Source organism: Gracilinanus agilis, chromosome 3, assembly GCF_016433145.1.
Source record: "Gracilinanus agilis isolate LMUSP501 chromosome 3, AgileGrace, whole genome shotgun sequence".
NCBI classification, from domain to species: domain Eukaryota; kingdom Metazoa; phylum Chordata; class Mammalia; order Didelphimorphia; family Didelphidae; genus Gracilinanus; species Gracilinanus agilis.
This window is the reverse complement of record NC_058132.1, coordinates 350,783,811-350,806,236: the sequence shown is the minus strand read 5'-3', so window position 1 is coordinate 350,806,236 and position 22,426 is coordinate 350,783,811. Positions and strand designations below refer to the sequence as shown.

At 36.3% G+C, this 22,426-nt stretch overlaps 1 protein-coding gene across 2 annotated transcripts in view; it reads right to left on the bottom strand.

Annotated features, from left to right (window-relative positions):
* LOC123242379 (limbic system associated membrane protein) overlaps window positions 1-22,426 on the bottom strand; it is a 798,540-nt gene that overhangs the window by 48,524 nt on the left and 727,590 nt on the right. For both annotated transcript variants that reach the window (XM_044670083.1, XM_044670084.1), the window contains exon 4: window positions 8,877-9,011. In XM_044670083.1, coding sequence (XP_044526018.1) covers window positions 8,877-9,011 — 135 coding nt within the window. The remainder of the gene's footprint in view (window positions 1-8,876; window positions 9,012-22,426) is intronic.

Here is a 22,426-nt window from a genome sequence, read left to right as displayed (position 1 = left end):
CTTATGTTATGGAAGGTGAAATAAAGGCTTAGAAAGAACAAATGACATAGCCATTGTCATACAGATAACCATGGCAGTCAGAAATTGAACTCAGGTACTCTGTTTCTAAATCCAACTTTCTTCCCTTTCCTATGGGTTCCTTAAAAAGGGAATCTATTCTAATGACCCTCAATTCTTACACAGAATTTGGGGTATAGTCATGTATTTGTTTGCAAACCTCATTTAAGACCCAGAAGTGCCACGGGTTAGTGGCCAGAGTGCTGGACTTTAAATGAAGGGATCTGAGTTTCTCTCTGTTTGGACACTTACCAACTCTTGGTCAAGTTAGATAATCTATCTAGACCCCAGTTTCACCATTATTAAAATGTGGTTAATATTTTCAGTACACACATTACAGAGGTGCTTGTTGTAGAGAATACACATTGGAAAGCACTATATAAATGTGGGGATCGAGCTATATAGAGGTTTTAACAAAAAGGAACTTTGTTATTGTTTAATTGTATTTAGTTCTTTTTGACCCCATTTAGGGTTTTCTTGGCAAAGATACTGGAGTGGTCTACCATTTCCTTCTCTAGTTCATTTTACAGTTGAGGAAACTGAGGCAAACAATATTAAGTGACTTGCCCAGAGTCACAAAGCAAGGAAGTTTCTGAGATTGTATTTGAATTCAGGAAGAAGAGCCTTCCTGACTCCAGCTCACTGAGCCATCTAGTTGCCCAAAGAGGGAAGTAGGCCAGCAGAAATAAGGTCTGTGGATTTCTCCCTTTGTTTTATTTATTTTCTTTACTCAGTACTCTTTTTGCTATTATTTTCTTTCAGGTAAACAAGTTAGATGCACTCTTATTCTCTCTGTCTCTCTTTCTCTGTCTCTCTCAATCTCTATCTCTCTGATTCTGTCTCTGTCTCTGTCTCTTTCACTCTGTTTCTGATTCTGTTACTTTCTGTTTCTATCTGTCTACAACAGGTATTAATTTGTAATATGATTCTCTTCTCTTTTCAATAATGCTTTTTATCTGTATTTTTTAATGATAGTCAAAAAGATCACTTCAATTAGATAAGCATATTTTGTTATGAGCTAGAAGTTTCCACCAAAAGCTTCTACGTTATTGTTTTTCTTTATCAACTACTTTTCTCTCTACCTTTGGTAGAGAGTTACTGTTTACTTGCATAGGGATACATCTACCCCGGTTTCCTTTTGTCTGATTTCTCTCTAAAGATTTCTAGAGTTGCTAACTGGAAAGAGAGCCAATGTTGCCCCTCAATTCCTTCTGTGAACAGCATTCTGAACAGTTGTTGCAGTCCTATTGGTTCCTCATTGGTGACTTTCTCTAGTCTCAGTAATCATGGCACTTTGGTTGCCAACGCTTAATGGATTCACATCTTGGTTCTCTAATATTTGGCTGGAAATCTGAGTTGCTTTTCCAATCCTGCAAATGAATTGCCATGAGATTTCCTCTCTTTGCACAATCTCCCAATTTATAAAATGAATTTAACTAAAGAGTTTTGATCTGTGTCTATGCATCAATGAACTTAGAGAAGTGAGGGGAGGTGGTCAAGCACTGTGCAAGTCTCAGGCATTTTCAGCTTGCCACCAGCACCTTTCCTCTAGCATACTGGGCATTCTGTACTTCTTGTCAGTATCACCATGAAACCGCAGATTTTCTTTCGTCTCTTTATTATGGAATTAAGGAATTCAGAGTCCAGCCATGTAGGGAAGGTGAACACAAACATAAAACACACATAAACACATTTATGTGTATACACATTCACATATAAATACACACACATATATGTAAATATATATACCTATATATAAATGATAGATAGAAATCACATAAAAGGTACAGACACGTGTACAAAAATAAATACAAAGCAAAATATCAAGATTGACTCTCTTTTCATTGCCCAGATAACTATGATCCCTGCTTTCTTGCCCTAAGTTTTAGTGTTAGATGAGACTAAACTTTCTCCTTTTCCAACTTAGAAGGCATATTAGTAAGTAGTACTATTGGTAAATAAGAACAAATCAACTTCGGTGTTTTTAAAGGACATGTTGTGACAGCAAATGTCTGTCATTACTTTTATTTTTATTTTTTATAACAAATAATTATTTATTTTTTTAAGTCTAGATATGTGTTTTTATTGGCATAGGAAACTCCTCCTGGTAAGGATAGGCTATCAACCAATGCGGACAAACCACTCTTTTACAAAGCCCAAATCATAGAGAGCTTGGGTGATAATAAGTTGCCCAAGGCTCCAAAGTCAGTGTGTACCAGAGGCAGGAATTAAAACAATTTCTATATCCATTCTTTCAGGCTGCCTTTTGAGCTTTCAGAATGCACATTCTAAAATGTGTTTATAATGCATTCTGAAGAGGTAAAGCTAAGAAAGGTAATTAAATAGTGAGGCATACATACTATAGTACAGTTAAAATCAAATTTCTTTCTTAAAATGTGGTTATAATAAGAAATTTTCATAAAATGATGGTTTGAGGTTCATTGTTATTCTTTTTTTGTGACTTTTGAAATAGTTCACTATTATCAGAGGATAATTCCACTTCTCATACACTTTAAACTCCATCTGGTACCTGAAATTTTAATGAGTTATTTCTATTTCTTATGACCAATAAGATGAATTCTTCAATTAGAATGGATAGAATGCCACTATCAAAGGTTCAGAAGGCAGAATAAAATCCAGTTTAAGTTCCCCATTATAAAACTAATCATATATGAAGAGAGAGTGCTTAAATGACTCTTTCAAATTAAGTCCATAGAAGAAAAAATGCAGGTTCATCTTCCTATCTGAATGGAATGAAGTTTCTCTGTTAAGTGACATGTCAAGTTTGTAATGGATAATTCACTTTATTTGGTTCAAAGGAGTATATTGATTGATGGAAAGCTGAGTGTATAGCTATTTGTCTGAATGCAATCTCTTACTAAGTATAAGCTATTTAAATGAACATAAAATACACCATAAAGTTTCATGTAGCATAATCATAGTAATAATAATGCAGCACCTAGAATTCTTATTGTGCTTTTCCTCTGAAGACCTTAAAAGGTTTTCACATGGATTGTGATTGAGTCTACCTTTTGCATTGGAGAGTACAAGTGAAGTGTGTCATTTTTCAATAAGGGGAGGTTGTTTTTACAATAAAGGAAAAAAATACTCCTAATCTCTTTTCTCTTCTCTCTCTCCCCTCCCCTTTTTTTCTTTTTGACCCTTATCCCTACCCTCTCTACTCACCTCAGACAAAGATCCATGCTACTTTTTTTATAATATTTTATTTTCCCCAATTAGATGTAAAAACCAAATTTTAGCACTTGTTTGTTTGTTTGTTTATTTTTAAAAACTCTTACCTGCTGTCTTAGAATCAATACCATTTATTAGTTCTAAGGCAGAAGAGTGGTAAGGGCTAGGCAATGGGGATTAAGTGACTTACCCAGAGTAACACAGGTAGGAAGTGTCTGAGGCCAGATTTGAACCTAGGACCTCCTGTCTCTAGGCCTGGCTCTCAATCCACTGAGCTACCCAGCTACCTCATTTAGCACTCATTTTAAAAAATTTAAGATACAAATTCTCTCCCTCCTTCCCATCCTTCATTCTTCCCCTCAGATAGTAAGCAATCTGATGATCTATATTACTTCAAGAAACTTAATAAGTCTATGTCTTTCAAGTACTACCCTAGAAACATATCTATTTTCTGAGGAATCACCTGGCTAAGGACAAAAGAATCCCTGTCATTAGGCTGGCAATTTTCTGATGAATCTTTTGGCCATGACAATACATAAAACAAAGAGAAATAGAAAATTATCCCTCAATCCTTTGTGGTCCCCATTTTGCCTATGCAGTGATGATGACAGAATGGTAAAAAATGAGTCTAGGGGCAAATTAAACAGTTGCTAATCTGTTTTTCAACATTAATCTACCTATCAATACTCTAAATGTGAGAGTCAGATCCAATGACCAATGAATGGCCAAACTACCTGAAACGCCAATGAGAATCATCTTTAAATTGTCTTTTATAAGGATCACTGGAAGACAAAAGGAAGTTGAAGCTAAATGGAAAGATGACTCACAAATTATCTAATAAATAAATAAAGGAGTTGTTGGAGCTGTTGTTTATCATCTCTACAGAAACATTTCTTTGGATATTTGGTCATCTCCTGAAAAATATTTGCAAAACAAAAAAGATGAATAAAATTGAAGTATATACAGTAGCACAGGATGAAGATTCATTAAGACCCTTGAACTAAAGCAGCACCAATTTTGATTCTTGGTGATGTCAAAGAAAATTTGGGCATAGGTGAGCATGGATGATAGTAAAAAATAGGTTGAAAAATATGTCTCAGGAGTAAGGAATTAGAAGATCAAAATACATATGGACTACAAAGAAACTTAATTTCCTTATATCTGAATATTTCCTTCATGAAAAGAACAGGAAGGTGCTGGGCCTGATCAGTATTAAATAGCATTGTCAAAAAAAGAAAGTTATTATATTTTAAAAGAAAATATTGATTACTGATAATTCTTGAATTAGCTAATGTAAAGTCATATGATAGCTTTAATGGAGGAAATGTAAAAATTAATATAAAGCTAGAAGAAAAATTAAGATGAAAATTAAAACATTGCATACAATTAAAGGAAGCCAAACTCAATTGATTAAACAAAATTATTGACACTGAAAAATGAGCAATGGTTTTAATATAGGTCATTGATGCCGATTATATCAATTGCATATGGAAAGTTAAGTAATTTAAATCAGTTTCTATAATTAGGTTACCAAAAGAGCCTAAAAATGACCACAACAAAAACTTAATCTATTTGCCATTTGGAAAGAGCTGACAGTCATGAGGAACACTTATTTATAAAATCTTACAGAGAAGAATGGTGGAAGATTATAGGCACTATTGCTTCATAAACTAATAAGAAACAATGTAAGGGGAAAAAAAGTTAAAAGAAAGCTTGACAAGAGATTCAATCAAGGAAAGTCATCTGTTGGGAATTTAAGAATAGAACTAGAAAGAGGAAAATAAACAGATGGAAGATAGAGAAGATCTACAGAAATTTTTACAGCAAACTTTTGTTTCACCATCAAAGACAGTGGAACCACTATATTTGGATTCTAACATGACAGCCCTGAATATGTTTACAGAAGAAGTAAAAATGGTATTGAAGAAAAAAAAGATAGGAAAAGAGTTGGACTAGACCAAATATATGCAGATGATATCTGTGCTGGAGGTGACACAGTTTTGGGGGCATTAGGGTCATTTGAAAGAGAACACAAAGATGAGGACAAGACTTTGAACCTTTCAGTGTTGTTGTGCGGATCAAGTGAGATAATATTGGTAAAGTGCTTTGGAAACATGAAAATGCTATATAAATGTTAGCTATCATCATCTTCATCATCATCATCATCACCATCCCCTACGCAAGAGATAGTGTTGTTATTAGGTCAACAAATCTCTCACTCATTACTCCTCAGTTGGATGTCACCAAATATTACTATCTTTCTCTTCTTTCTCTGACACTTATTGGATGATCTCCTACCTCACTGTACCCATGGGTCCATTTGATTCATCTTTGGAAGAAAATGCTTCCCCAAAAGAGTATTCTTTCTCAGGAAATGCTTCAAAACTATCTGTCAACTCCAAGTGTTCCTTGCCTCCACGTTCCTGTTTTATAAAGTGTGGCATTCCATTTCACTCCAACGTCAGACATAGGTCAGTGTTCATCCATGACTTTACAGTTCTCTTTTCTTCTTGACTTGAACACTGACATTGCCTTCCATTACATTGCCTTCTGCCCAAGAACAGTGTTTCCCAATTAATGTGGCAACAGAACACTTTTGGGAACAGAACACAGAAGACATGTTTCGATGCAGGGATGCCTTCCTCTCAATATTAATATATTTTTATTTCATGTTTATTCACTGTGTGTACCTATATGCATATAGAATGTTAGCTCCTTGAAGGCAGGGACTATTTATTCTTGTCTCAGAATCTCTGCTGCTGCCCAACATGTAGAAAGTGCTTAATATGTTTGCTGATTGACAACAAAAAGGGAAAGTTTACAATTTGCAGAACTGAGAGAGAGTAAGTCTGGCATGGCACCTTAGAGGTCACTTATAGAAAGATGGAGCAGAGTTTCTGAAGAGCTTCATGGAATAAAATTTAATTCTATAATGTTCTCTACTTCCTTAATTATCAAACTCAGTGTGTCTATCTATAGTCTACAACAATTCAAATCAGTCAAAATGAATAGTGTAGCTGCAACAACTTATTGATAGGTTGATTTGTTAAAACTTGTCAACCAATTGCTATAGTGTCACATAAACCCAGCCTGAGGATATACTGTAGTGGAGGAAAGATGATTCTTGAGGGAATTGGTGTTTCCTTGTACTTTCTAAATTTTGTTCGGGACTGAAATCAAATTAAGAAGTTGCTTTGACATAGCACCATATACTTGTGAAATATTTCTTATTGTGATAATAAATACTGGAGATTTTCTGGGACTCTCTTAAGAAATTTATGGATAAATAGGTGAAAGGAATTTCATAGAAGAAGCTTGTAGTTTTGTCTCCACTCTTTTGTGATTCACTTGTCACTAGCAAAAAAAGCTCCAATTTTCATAAAATCCTTTCCTTGAAAATTGGCCATCATTTTGCTGGTCTAAACTACACTTTGGGGACAGTAGAGAAGGAGCAATGTCAGGCTAATTGCACTAATAATATGGCCTAGGCTGATAGCTTTGATCTTAGGAACAATCTTCAATCCATGTCACTTTGATGTTTCACACAATGGAAGCATAAATATTTTCCATGTACTCCATGATTGGGCTCTATGCAGTCTAATTAAGATGAAGGTCAATTAATAGAAAATGAAATCTTAACTCCATAAGTCAGAAAAGAGGTAGATGATACTATTGAGGGTGTATGCACATAAAAGAAGTGAACTAACCTAATTATGAACTTATATAAACACTCAGAGAAAATGCCTTTCATCTGAAAAAAAGTCCCAAAGCATTTTATAGCATGGAAATTATTAATTTTTCTCTGAAACTATGTCTGTCTGTCCACACCTCTCCTTCCTTTTTCCTCTCCCTTTTTGCTCTTTCCTCTCGGTCTTTTCCCTTTATTCTCTTTATTGCAGAATAGTAATGATAATAATGACAATTCTTGAGAGTCAAGGGTGCTACAAAAAGAAAGCACAGACTTTTAAGGGACCTAAAGTATCACCCAATACAACCCCTAATTCCTCGAAGATCAGTTCCTTGAACATGTAAGACAGGTGTCAGTTCTGTTTTGAAGCATCTGTCATGAAAGAGATTTCACAATCTCCCTCAGGGGCTGTCCCCTTAACTGCAGACAAGTGTAATGGCACAGTGAATATAACAAAGCCAAAAGTAATCCAGCTAGAGTGGAAATACACTTTAATACACTTCCGAATGGGAATTCAGTGATTGTACAAAAGGGCAGGCCTGGGCAGCTATATTATCCTGTCACTAGGCAAAAGTTTCTGATATAGATATCTCAGTAGAAAGATGCTTCTTTTTGTAGAGTGTAAGTGAATTTTTAAAACATGGTTTTCCTGGGAGACATTATTAAAGGGTTCCATTCCCCTTCCTTCTTTATTCATTTTTATTTTAAACTCTGATTTTTTAAATTTCTAAACTTTTCATTCTGGATCACGAAGCGCATTAATTCTTCTACTTATTTATGAATATTAGTGAACCTTCCTTGCTAATATAATTTCTAGATATTCTGATGAAATGATCACTAATAATGAATTATCAGACAACTCCTAAATTACCATGATGAAAATATCAGTTAGTGGTATGTGGCCTAATAAAATAAAGGGATTTGATCATAATCTCATAGTTATTCAGGCATTCAGCATTGACCTAATATTATATTTTAAAACTATATCCCTCTGTTTTTTATAACTTATTGATAAATACATTATTATCAAGGTACAATTACTTGTTATTCTTTGGAGAGAGATATTGGGCTTTCAAGACCCTAAGAATCATGGACATCTGAGTTCCAAGATTTATTTTATCCATGTTTATAACCATTTGATTTGTATGTTGGTAGCAGGGGGAAAAATGTGGCAAGCCAATATGTAATTATATTTAGTTTACTTTATAGGTATTATACTTTAATTATTATGTCCATGTACATGTGTGTACGACACACATATTATATATGATATAGATATAGATATCACATTTATGGAGAGTTTAGAGGATGAGGAGAAAGGAAAAAATCACCTGAGATTTTCATGAGCCTTTTGTAAATTCCTGTTTTAGTAGTTATTCTTTTTTTTAAAAAAAAAAAACTTACATCCATTATAGAATCAATACTATGTATTGGTTCTGAGGCAAAAGAGTGGTAATAGCTAGCCTATGGGGGTTAAGGCACACAATTAGGAAGTATCTTGGGCTAGTTTTGAACCAAAGATCTCCCATTTCTAGGTCTGACTCTATCTACCAAGTCATTTAGCTTCTCCCTTTATTAATTATTCTTACTAACTAGGTAGGTGCTAAGCTCAGTTATCTAGCTGCTGAAATAAAGTACCTTTAAATTATGTACAAGGACAAAGGGCAAAGCTCCAATAACCCTTCCCTAGTTGTGGCTCTAAAAAACAAAACAAAACAAAAACAACAACCTCTTATTGATTGTCTTGGCAGAGATACTCTATCAGATTTAAGGACCACATTTTTACCATTGAAAAATTTGAATGTACCCAGAGCAACTCTGGTCAGAATAGAATTTCTAACATGAAATGACCTTATTTAATCTTCTTTGGAACCATTAGAAATGGCTTCTTCAAGTTTCTGTGCTAAGGGCATCTGCGATTCAGATAGGACATACTTACAGTTCACAGTGACCTTGACTTGTTTGACATCTGCTGAGGAAACCTCATTGGCGGCTTTGCACTCATATTTGCCTGACTGCTCCCTTGTGATGCCAAGGATCTCCAGGTACTCCTCTTCTCCTTCAAATTCTCTTCCTAAAAAACAGATAGACAATGAATATCATGCCTATGCAAGCAAAAAGGCATACCAAAAGTAAATACACAATATGTTTGCATGTGTATGTATGAATATTTCAACCAGTCCATATTCACAGGAAATATCAATCGCACATTATCCCTCTAGGAAAAAATGTTTCATTCTAGTAAAATTTAAGCTCTTTCATTGAGAGGAGCTATTGCCTCTTTTTGGACTTTGTACTTCTGGTACTTAGTATAAAGCCTTATGTATAAAAGGTAATTAAGAGATATTTATTGAACTAAAGTGAATTTAACTGAATCCCTTGTGACTCTGGAAAATTTAGGGACTAGTCAAAGATCTTCCCTATTTCCTCTTTAATAACTCTACATATATGCCCTATATACATAACTTCCCTAACGTTCTGGCCTTAAGAAAGACTTTTGAAACTGCCACTGACTCTATTGCTCAATATTAAATCATGTCACCAATCAAATTAAAAAAAAATCATTGAAGAGCCAGGCACTGTGCTAGTAGATTCTGAGGACATAAAATTCAAAATAAAACAGTCTTTGCCTTCAAGGGGATTATGCTACATTGGAAGAATGTAGGTAGCATTACACACACAAATAAGTATGATACAAAGAAAATTGAGGAGCAAGAAAACACTGACAATCGGGCATATGGAAAAGGTTCCATAGAGGACATAATATCTGAGCTAGTCTTTGAAGTAAGACAAAGATTCCAAGAAACACATTCCAGGCATATTATGTGCTTAATGTTCAGAGTCAGGAGGTAAAGTTTTGAGTTCAGGAACATCTAGTCCAGTTTGGCTGGAATGTAAAGTTTCAGAAGGGATAAGACTGTAAGGCACTGACCACAGTACCTGTCACAGGGTAGGGACTTAATAAGTAAGTGCATGTTGACTTCCCTTGGCTTCTCTTGACTTGGAAAGGAGGTGGGAGATTGTGGAGGGCCTTAAATGCCAAGCTTTAAATAAATCTGTATTTGAATCCCTTGATGAGGCATAGAAAATCAGCTAATCAGGTCTTTGCCTTAAGAAGATTATTTACGCCACTGTGTGAAATGGGGAAGGGAGAGACTAGAAGCAGGAAGCACTAATGACAGTTTTATAATAGTTAGTTACAGCATGAAGAAGTCCTGGTCCACGCAGATGGCTCCAGGAATGAAGAGAAGGTGATAGAAGGAAGAGATGTTATGATGGTAGATTTAATAAACCTTTGCAAAATTAAAGGATGGGTTTTGAGTCAAAACCAGATTTATTTCACATCTCTGATTAAGTTGAAGGGCAGGATATTAATGTGGTTGGGGTACTTTGTAACAGATTAAGGGTCCCAAAGGGGGAAATACTAATGGCTCATCTGGTGATGCATTGTAACTAGGAATGTAAAATCTTAAAACTTGGGAAATTGGACATACTGATCTTCTCTAAGGAACCAGTCCACACTCTCCTTTAATCTAGCCTGATTATCTTTCACAAATCCTTTACATTGATGGACTCCTTAGAAATGGGTAGAGATAGGATAAAGGAAAAGAGGGAATAAGGCAGGAACTCTCTATAATAACCATACAGAGGAACAGATAGCAAGTGTATGATTCACCAAAGGCTGGTCTAGAATAAGTGGAATAAAAGTGTAATGAGGGTTAATAAGGGTTTCTTGGACAGTTGGAAGAAGGGTGAGATGGGATGATATGCTTAACCCTGCTACGGAATCAAAAATTATATAGACACAGGGCTGCTTATGTTCATCAAACTGAATGCCAATAATGAGGAGCTATTTTCATATATTGCAAGATGTTTTCCTTTCCAGGACATTCCCTGTTGGTCGTGTACACATAATTGTCAGCCAAAAAAGAAGCATATGCTATGCCTAGTATGCAGGCCAAGTCCATTAACTAGATTAACCAGACTACTCAAAATAAGTAGAGCCAAGATTTTTAGGGTAACACATCATAGAACAGGGTCAGAGAACACTGAAGAACATAAAGCCTCTTTTTGTCCTTTGTCAAGACTGCCTCCTAAGCAGATATTATTTTAAATTTATTTGCATTGTGAATTTGACAATAATGCAGAAGTAGAAACATTTATATATGTACATGTATAAAAGAAAAAAGATTATATATAAAACTGTGAACTTATATTACATATAGTTTTAAAAATATATCTATACCTACACCAATACCTCTAATAGCTTAAAACTTAAGGAAAACTTTGGGAAACCATGTGTATATGTATATGTACATTTTTGTATATGGAATAGAGGTAGTAACAAATTCATTCTATCAGTCTCTCAGTGCCCTCTTCTATGTTTCTTTTTTCTTCTATACATTAAAAAGGCTTCATTTACGATCTAGTTTTTTAGATCTGTTACTACCGGTTAATTCATCTTTCTCACTCCGGGTATATGCCCTCCCTTATAACAAAGATGTATAGGTAAGCGAAACCAAATCAATATGCAGGTCAGGTATTAGCTCATCAATGTCCATGGATTTGATTACCTGACAACTATTACTAATGACTCTCAGATCTACCTATACTGCCTGAAACACTCTGTTCATGTCCAATCTGCATCTTCAACTGCATTTTAAACAACTCAAACTACACGTCAAGTAAACTTCTTAAACTCAACATCTCCAAAATACAACTCATTATCTTTCCTCCCAATCTCTCCCTGCTTCTACCTTACCTATTACTATAGAGAGCAACATTATTCTCCCAGTCCCTCAGGCTTGAAACCTAGGAGTCATCCTAGACCACTAATTATCTCTCACATTCCATATCCAATCTGTGGCCCACACCTACCATTTTTACCTCTGCAACATCTCTCAAATGCCTGTTCTTTGCCTCTGACACTGCCACCATTCTAGTGTAGGTATTCATCATCTAATGCATGTTATTACTAATGTAATAGTGTCCTGGTGGGTTTACCTGACTCACCTATCTCCCAAATACAATTCATCTTCCATTTAGTCATTAAAGTGATTTTCCTTAAGCACCAGTCCAACCATGACACCCCCAAACTCAATAAAATCACTCTGGTGGCTCCCTCTTACCTCCATAATGGCATCCAAAATCCTTTATAACCTCCTCCTACTTTTCTAGTCTTATACTTTACTCCCTGATACATACCCTTCAATCCAGTGACACTGGCCTCCTGGCCATTTCACAAACAAATCACACTGTCTCTCAGCTCTGGGCATTTTCTCTGTCTGTCCCTCATGTCTTTAAACCATCTTCCTCCTCCACTTTGTCTATTTATCACCCTAGTTTCCTTTAAGTTCCAACTAAAATCTCTCCTTTTAATAGAAGCCTTCCTCAAGACCTTGTAATTCTAGTGCTTTCCTTCTGTTAACTATTTTACATATATTTTGCACATAGCTATATACATATATATTTATAAATATTATAATCTTTAAATTGATAATATTTATGAATATATACACATATATATGCACATACATATTTAAACCCTTACCTTCCATCTTAGAACCAATACTATATATTGGTTCCAAAACAGATAAGTCAGGGCTAGGCCATGGGAGTTATGTGACTTGCCTAGAGACACACAGTTAGGAAGTGTCTAAGACTGGATGTGAACCCAGGACTTCCCATCTCTAAGTCTGGTTCTCAATCCATTCAGTTGCCCGGCTTCCCTTTATATATTTTTATTTGCATATTTCTCTCCCATTAGATTGTAAGCTTCCCAAGGGCAGGGATTCTCTTTTGTCTTCTTCTGCATCCTTGATGCTTAGTACAGTAGTATAGTAGTTGCTTACTTCATATTTATAGATTAATTGACTAAAGTACTAAAATATTCATTTAAACAGACTTAAAACTTTATCATCTTTGTGTAGGTAAATGAAATACAAATTTTTTTCAAGAAAATATTAATAAACATTTTTGACAATAATTTCTACTACATATCTTTTAGAGTTAGTTGATTAATAGAATTAATATTTCTTTCTCTGACTCTGTCTCTGTCTCTTTTCTTTCTCTTCCCTTTGTTTCCCTCCTTTATTCTTTTAGTTTCTAGAAAAGGAGGTTTCTTTTTAGTCTTTGGTTCTGCTTCCACCTCAATGTATTAGATCAAAAATGCCCTTCTGACAAACCACCTCTACGCACAAAAATTCTATCATCTAGAAAGAAGTTTCATTCACTGTCCTGACTAAATAGTTATCCTGAGTTTACTCTTCTACTTTCAACATGATCATTACTAACAACAAGAGCAATAACAGTAACAAAAATATTTATTGAGCATATACTATGTGCCAATTGCTACACTAAACTGGGTATACAAACAAAAGTCATACATAATCCCTCCACTCAAGAAGATCATAGACTAATGGGGAGACAATACAATACAATACAATGAAACTTCAAAAGATTTGCCTTAGAAACAGACTGACAGATGAGGATTTTCTTTCCTTTGGCCCCCTCTTTAAAAAGTTTGGCCATCACTGGCTCAGTGGATTGAGAGTCAGGTTTAGAGATGGGAGATCCTGCATTCAAATCTGGCCTCAGACACTTCCTAACTATGTGACATAACCCCCATTGCCTAGCCCTTACCACTCTTCTGCTTTGGAACCAATCTACAGTACTGATTCTAAGAGGAAAGGTAAGGGTTTAAAAAAAGAAAAGAAAATACAGACAAGCTAAATCATCTTGTTTTTATTTTTTTAACACTGGTTTTCCACTTTGGCTAGAACTCTCACAGCCATCCAGTGGCCTGATCCCAATGCTGATCAACATGAAAGCTTTAATCGACTTTCTTTTTACAAACTAAGTTTGTTCTTCCTCCTTAGGCAGCATGATGGACCTTTGATCCCAGTGGGATCACCATATCAGTCTTGGACTTAGTGTGGACACTGATTGGCATTAGGCTTAGTAAATAGCTCAGACCTCCTCAACTTAAGAGGTACACTAAGCTCAATCTCTCCCAACTGCAGGGATTATAGACATACATGCACCATTACGTCTAGTCAAGATTTATCTTTAGTAACAGTCCTCAACTGCCCATTTCTTCATTTTCTAAAATCTCCATGATTCATTACATTTCTTCTCCCAGTCTCACTGTATACCTTAAATACATTAATGTTAGAGAAATCTCCAATTGCATGTCCTCCCTTAAAATGTTACAATATTGTGCCTCCACTAACTACATTACTATGCTTAAAGCAGCACATTTATATTTAATCACATTCCTTGGCATCCCTTATCAATCCACAGTGATTTGAGGCAAAATGCCTTATTGTGACCTGAGTTCCAAAAGGTAGGAAATTAAGTTACGGATTCCAGACTCAATTTCAACAACTCTATCTCAAAGACAGTGTCAGCACTAGCTGAAGCACATAAACTCTCTGTGGGCAAGGAGGCTTGAAAAGAAGACAGCTCCTAGAAGTCCTTGAGAAAGCATAAACTGGCTTCATGAGCTGTATTCTAGCTCTGTTGAATTTTCTAACCTTTGTGAGACTTGAGTTACTAGTTGATTTTCCCTGAAACTTTGTACCTTTGTTAGCCTTTCCTTCGCTATACAACTTACTCCTGGAGAAACAGCATAAGTTGGATTTAGTGGATGCTCCTTTCTGTGCCTTTCTTAATATTTTTTGCCTGCCTTCCCCCTACCCAGAATTTTAAAGATTTGTTATCTGGTTAGACCCAAGACACAAATTTTTAACATGAATCCTTCCCACTCCTAGACAAAATTAGTAGGATCCGACAAACCTGTTGGGTCTGAAGTTTCCTCTCCCAAATTTAATATTTTTGAGCACTCAACTACTTGTTGGTAGGTAGACAAATTTCCCTATAAGAAGAGAATACTCCTCTATTTGGGGACAGAGAATACCAAGGATTCTAGGCTTAAAGTCTGGGCCAGAATATCCTTTGGGATTTCCTGAAGTGCTTGGGAGGGTACTACAAAGTTATTGTTTCTATAAAAGATATAGAAATATTAATAGAGCTCAGAGTCTAAATGTCCTGCATTTCATGACTTCTGTCTGAAGAATTATATATATTTTTCTGTCTTTTTCTATTTCAGGATATAGAGCAGACAAAGCTAATCCTTAAGCACAACATTCCATACTTTTTTTTAGGTCCTTCCATACTTTTCCAAGTGTTCTCATTCCTGACATGAAAGACATCCTATTGCTATTAGGGTTCTGGAAATGGATTCAAGAAGACCTGAGATCAAATTCTACCTTTGATACTTATTATCTCTAGGACCAAGATATTTAATCTTCTTGAGCTTGTGACAGTGATAGAAGACCTGAATTTGGCAATAGAGGATTTCCATTCCTATTCTGTCTCTATTCTCTCCTGGAACCTTTTATACTATATCATCTTTTCACCTTCCCACTCAGACCTTGCCTCCGATGTCAGTGAGAAAATTGGGCAGGCAGATCAATTTCTCAGTGTGTTGAGAGCCAGGCCTACAGACAGGAGGTCCTAGGTTCAAATCTGGCCTCGATACTTCCTAGCTGTGTGACCGTGGGCAAGTCACTTAACCCCATTGCCTAGCCTGCTTTTTTTTACCTTGGAACTGATTCACAGTATTGCTTCTAAGATGGAAGGTAAGGATTTCTTTTAAAGTGACACTTCTCTTTACCAAATCCAATCCTCTTCACAAACCCTTTAACATCCCTCCCATCTTCTGTAGCAGACTGCTCCCACAGTCATTTCCTCTTGCTCTAATTTGTTCTGTCCTTGTTTACAAATATTCCCAAGTTTTCTCTATCTTTAAAGGATTGTCGCTAGGCCCTGCCATCCTCTTAAGCTATCATTCTATGTTTCTTCTTTTTTCAAAGGGAAACTCCTATAAAAAAGCTATCTACCCTCATTATCTTCTCTTATTCTCTTTTCAAGTGCTTCCTAATTCTTTGTCAGTTAGATTATAACCTTACCATTTAAATGTTGTGACTCTTTCCAAAGTTTCCAATTTAACTCATGATTGCCAAATCTAATTGTGTTTTCTCAATCCTCATCTTCTTTGACCTCTTTACCTCATTTTGACACTGTTGATGACCCATTCCTGCAAGACTTTATTTTTTTTTAAACCCTTACCTTCTGTCTTAGAAGTGACAAAGAATATTGGTTCTGAGTCAGAAAAGTGGTAAAGGGTCGGGGGGCAGCTGGGCAGCTCAGTGGATTGAGGGTCAGACCTAGAGACAGGAGGTCCTAGGTTCAAATCCGGCCTCAGACACTTCCCAGCTGTGTGACCCTGGGCAAGTCACTTGATCTCCATTGCCCACCCTTACCATTCTTCCACCTATGAACCAATATACAGAAGTTAAGGGTTAAAAAAAAAAAAGAAAAGAAAAGTGGTAAAGGCCAAGCATATGGGATTAAGTGACTTGCCCAGGTACACCAAGATTTATAACTTCAGTCTTTAACTCCTCACCTTTCCTTACACCTGTCGCAAATCAATGTTCTTGTTCAGTCATTTTTCAGCTATGTCCAACTGTTTGTGACCCACTTTGGGCTTTTTGGGGCAAAGATACTGGAGTGACTTCTCATTTCCTTCTCCAGCTCATTTTATAGATGAGGAAACAGTGGCTAAAAATGTTAAGTGATTTGTTTAGGATCACACAGCTAGGAAGTGTCTGAGGCTGGATTTGAACTTGTGAAGATGTTTCTTTCTGTTTCCAAGGCCAGTGCTTTAAACACTGTAGCACCCAGTTGCCCTATCAAAACAATTACCATACCTTATTGTCCTAACTGCACAAAATGTTTACTTTTGTTTTTTCTCTTAAATCTGTTCTCTTTTCCTTATTCATATGCTTAGCACCCTCCTTCATACTCTTATAATCTCCTGCCTGCACTCTTTAAATAATTTTCTAATTGGTCCTGACTCAAGTCTATCTCCTTACTCATTTATCTTTTATGTAGAACTAAAGTGATTTTCCAAAACTTTAACTATGATCACTTCTTTCCTTTAACAATTAAGCTTCCATGTTTCCTTATTGTCTGTAGGATCAAATAAAATTCCCTGTTTGTCATTTAAAGCCCTTCACAACTTGGCCCTAACTTCTCATTCCAACAAAGTTATATATTACTCTTTAAAATGTACAGTTCAGCTAGATTGACCTTCTTGCTGCTTCTCACACGTCACTCCAAGTCAAATTTTTGTGCCTTTTCCCTGGCTATCTTCCATTTCTGAAAGGTAGTCCCAACTCATTACCATCTCTTAGTATCCCTTCTATCTTCAAAATTCAGTTCAAATGCTACTTTCTGCAGGAAGCATTTCTTTATCCTAACTCTCATTTCCATTCCCCCCAAATTACCTCGTATTCAATTTGAATGTATTTTTTAGGATCACAGATTTGAAGCCAATACCTCCCTTTGTTTTTTAGATGGAGCAAAGAGCTAGATTCCTTTACTCAGAGGTAAGTGGTAAATGTAGGCTACGGACATATGTTTCTTCATTCCAAATACATCTCTCAATCTCAATCCTCCAGCTCTAGATCTTTAGTCCTATGTTCCTTTGACCTCTTCATTTTCTTCAATCTGTAAAATTAGAGAGTTGGACTAGCTGGACTCTGAGGGGTCTTCCAACATTAAATCTATCTTTATCTATAAATTAATATTTTACAGCTAGAGGGGGACATAGAAGATACTTAGACCTAAGGAAGTCGAGCTACTTGGTCATAGTCAAAAAATTAACTTGTTAAGTATCTGAGACAGGATTTGAACTTTCCTAAATTTGAGTCCAGTACTCTGGTAGCCACAAAATCTAGCTGCCTTTAGTTGCAAGGCATAAAGTTATAGATGACCATTATCTGCCTAATTTTAGGAGTTCTTTTCTTATTTAGTCATGACCCCATTTGGGTTTTTCTTGGCAAAGATATTAAAATGGCTTGCCTTTTTCTTTCCCAGCTCTTAAGGATAAGGAAATTGAGGCAAACAGGGTTAAGTAACTTGGCTGGGTTACAGACCTAGTAAATGTCTGAGGCTGGATTTGGACTCAGAATATGAGCCTTCCTGACTCCAGGTCTGGTCCTCTATTCATTGTGCCACATAGATGCCCTTTTATGAGTTTATAGGATCATACACTTAGAGTTGGACCGTACCTCAAATGCCATCCTTTGTAGTCCTCTCATTTTACAGATGAAAGAACTTAGGCCCCTCACTGAACAGGTCCTTGACACACTGATACCTTTTTCTATTGCAAATTTTTCTCTTCTATTCTTTTAGTTCATTTTGATGGTTAGTTTTCAACTCATCAATTCTGTGACCATGTCTAGCCTAATTCCTTGCTGCAAACTCAGTGAATTTTTTCTTGTTCCTAAGAGTTTGAGGCTCTATCTTTTGCTCAATTAACTGTTTTTTCACATTAAGAGTAATCTAGCCCCATTCTTCCCCGCCTAGTTTCTAGCCAAAGGTATAGCTTCTACCTCTAGTCTCTGCCTACTTGAAAAGATTTACTAGAAATATAAATTTCAACAATTTGCATTTTGAACAACTTAACCTGTCTCTTATTTCCTTGTAGAACTTGTCCTTCATTCTATTTACTTGGAGAACAATGTTTAGTTTAAATCTCCCCTTCTCAATGTTATTCCATCTTTCCTGTTAATGTCTCACTAGTGGGCTAAATAATTCCCTTAACCTCCCTTGTGTATGTACCTTTCAAATGTTTTGCATATAATTAGCATATCTCCCTTTTAGTCACTATTTACTTAAGGATGCACATCTTAGTTCTTTTAATCTTTCCACATATATCAGGTAGAAGGCCCTCAGGCCAAGAGTGAGAATAAAAAAGCCTCTTCATTTAGCTATTATGTGGAAGCAAGGCAGCCCAGAACAACCCAAAGGAAGAAGAAACTAGATGAATACAGATGATAAGAACTCATGGTTGCCAGTGCAAGGTGCAGCTTGGTCAGCAATGACAGTATGCCTTTCTGGAATCTACCCATTTGTGCTATCCAAACATACTGATTCCTTCATCTGTCAGTGGATATACTTAAAATTCAGTGTGAACCCATTTCCACAAATGAATGTTTTTATTATTCAGTTGTTATAGTCATGTCCGACTATTAATGACCGCATTTGGGGTTTTCTTGGCAAAAAAAAAAAATCCTTATCCAGCTCATTTTATAGATGAGGAAACTGAGGTAAGCAAGGTTAAGTAACTTGCCCAATGCCATACTGCTGCTAAATGTCTGGGCCTCCAAGCCCAATTCTCTATCAACTCTGAAACCTAACTGCCCTTTTGTGAATGCATAGTTATTGGGTTAGAAAACCTCCCTGTGAGTCTTCTGCAGTAAATGCATTTGGGAAGAGTATAGCACATCATTCACACACACAGTCTTTTTACTCATTAACAATGTGTCCTTATTACTCACAGTTCCCTGGGGCATGCCCACACAGAGTCCCATCTTTTGAATGACAAACCACCCACCACTGAATTGAATTTCATCATTTTGGATTTGTCTATATTTCTGACACTGGTATGGAGTTGGCAAAAGAGATTGCTGTTTGATTACTTCCTGATTTTGAGTCTTGAGACTTTTTGTTTGGAAAGAGGCAAGTCACTTAATGTTTTAGCCTCTTGTTAAGAGGGAATCAGCCTCTGATAAATGGTGGCCTACGTATTAGCCAGTTTAGACTTTTTATCCATTTTAATATATTTATTTGTACTGCTCTCCCACTCCCGTTCCTATTATATGCACATATACAGCATATATGCACACATCTATGCACACTCATTCTCAAGGAGCCCCACAAAGCTGCCTGGTTTGCTTTTTCATGAATATGTGTTGAAGATGGTAGTGATAGCTGAACAGATGCCAGCTATCAGATTCTACCTTTAAAAAAATGGTAGAAAAAAGGACTACAAATCAATAATGCCATTTGAAGTTTTCTGTAGTAACTTCAAATGCTGAAGCCAAGTTTCTGTTCTTACATCACTTTTCATGTTGTGTTTTTTTTTCCTCAGGACATGTTCGCCTGCTCCTCTTTTCCTTCTTTCCCAACATTGTAGAATATATTCTCCAGCAACAATCAAATAAAGAAATAAAAGCAAAGAAGGCTGTGAATTGTGTTCTGTTTGTTTTTTCCAGCAGTGATACCTCTTCCCCTCAAGTCCTTTGAAGTTTGTGTTTTCTCAGCTTCACAACCTCATTTCAGAGTTCCTTCTGTGTTGGGCAGTTACACTGTCCAGTGGTTGAAAGAACTTGTTATAACCAAGTGAAATGGGCGAAAGGTTATAAATGGCTTATGATTAAGAAGGTAATTTAGACATATTGGGTTTGGGACCAATCACAACTGGAAACTAGGGATAGAAATTAAAGAACTATTTAAAGAGCTATGAGCTGAAAAGTAAAGGAAAAAAATGAGGAAGGAGTAAACATTAGGGGAGTTTATGGGAGAAGTTCGGATATTAAACAAAAAAGAGTTGTTTATGCTAGAGAGTGGACTTCTGAGAGATGGAGGGAGGGGGCTAGAAGGGGAGAAACAGACAGACAGAGAAAGACAGAAAGAGACAGAGACAATGAGGGAGAGAGAGTGTTTGAATCTGCTGGTGGTATATGGTTAGGAAGGGGTGGAGGGGCAGATTGCTCCATGGAAGTAATAATCACTGTGTAGACAGCAAAGCACAAGAGGATGTGTATGGTGTTAAATTGGCTTCACGCCTTATGTAGACCCAGTGGTTGTAGTTAGTAGCCAAAAAACAGGGGCAAACACAATAGTAGGGAAGATTCAAAACTGGCTCTGGTTCCATGAAAGAGCATCAGCCAAGTGAAGAGGAACACCCTGGCATTATTTTCCCGGCATCCACAGAGACCAAATTCATTATGGTTTGAATTTTCATTTTTACATATAGTCTGCTATTTGCTGTAATTTGAGGCTATAAGCTATATTTCAGTTTGTTTTTCGGAACTCTGAACCATGGCATTTTAAAATTTAATTTTCCTTCACAATTCATCCCTCCCCAACTTGGTCAGATTTGTTAGAGGTCTGTTTGTCCCTCACAAAATTGACATCAAACTTTCCAGATAAAGTGTTCCTTGTGGCCCCTTATATGTATCCTCCCAGCAGAATGTGAACTCCTTGAAGTCTTTTGTTTATTTGTTTTGTTTTTCTATGCCCAGCACCTTAATAAATGATTCTAGGATATGATTGGGTTGGATTAGATCAGTAACACAGTAGTTAAGAACAAGAGGAAACAACTGAAGAGTAAACCTCTTGGCACTGTGGTAAACTTGAAGTTAGAAGGATCTGGGTTCAAAGCCCACCGCATAAATTTACTAGTTGCACAAACCTAGGAAAGTTAGGTAGCACTATGGATAGAAAGTATGCCCTGGCATCAGGAAGATCTTAGTTCAAATCCAGCCTCATATACTTAGTAACAGTGTAACCCAAGTCAAGTCATTTAATTTTAATTCATTGTTCAACCATTTCAGTTGTGTCAAACTCTGTGACTTGACAGTTTTCTTGGCAAAGACACTGGAGTGGTCTGCTATGTCTTTCTCCAGCTCATGAGGAACTGAGGCAAATTGGGCTAAATAACTTTGCCCAGGGTCACACAGCTAGTAATTATCTGAGGCTAGAGTTGAACTGAATTCTTTCTGACTCTAGACTTAGCACTCTATGCTCTGTGCCACCTAGCTGTCCAGTTTCCTCCCATGTTAAATTGGGATAATAAAAGCATCTATCTCACAGAGATATCTTAAGAATAAAACTAAATAATATTTATAAAGTACCTTGTAAGCCATAAAGCACTATTTAAATGCTAGCTATTATTTTATAGATTAGTCTGTGTCTCAGTTTCTTTATCTTTAAAATGGGGGGATTGGATCTGCTAGGCTCTAAACTCCCTTCCAGTTCAAAATGTATGATGCTTTGAATTCACAATCAAATTAGTGAAAGGATACCATACACATGAAAACACTGAAGAAGTAGCATATTGGTAAGTACGAATTATTATCCAAGCTGAAAACATAAGTATTGAGGCAATGGTAAAATACAAACACAACAAGAAATATATAGTTATTAACTAATGAAGGAACATAAAGAAGATGAGCTTTGAGTTGGGGTGCGAAGAAGCTGGGAGAATGAGGGTCTTAGAGAGGATAAGGGAAAGGAATGGGAGAGTAGATAGATCATCCTGGGATGATTTCATTATGAGATTTATTTAGTCACTCATTTAAAAGTGAGCTTAAAAGAAGCCAGTGACATGGCTGGAAGATAAGTAGGAGTCAGCTTCAGAAATCCTGTAGTTGTCGGGAAGAAGATGCCTTCCTTCAGTTAATTATTTCTTATTTATTTTGTATACTTTGCTTTGTATATATTTGTTTAAATGTTTTCCCCTAAACCCTTACATTATAAGCTCCTTGATGACAGGTAATTTCTTTTTGCTTCATTTTTTATCTCCCCAGCACTTAGCATAGTGCTGGACACATAGTAGATACTTAATAAATG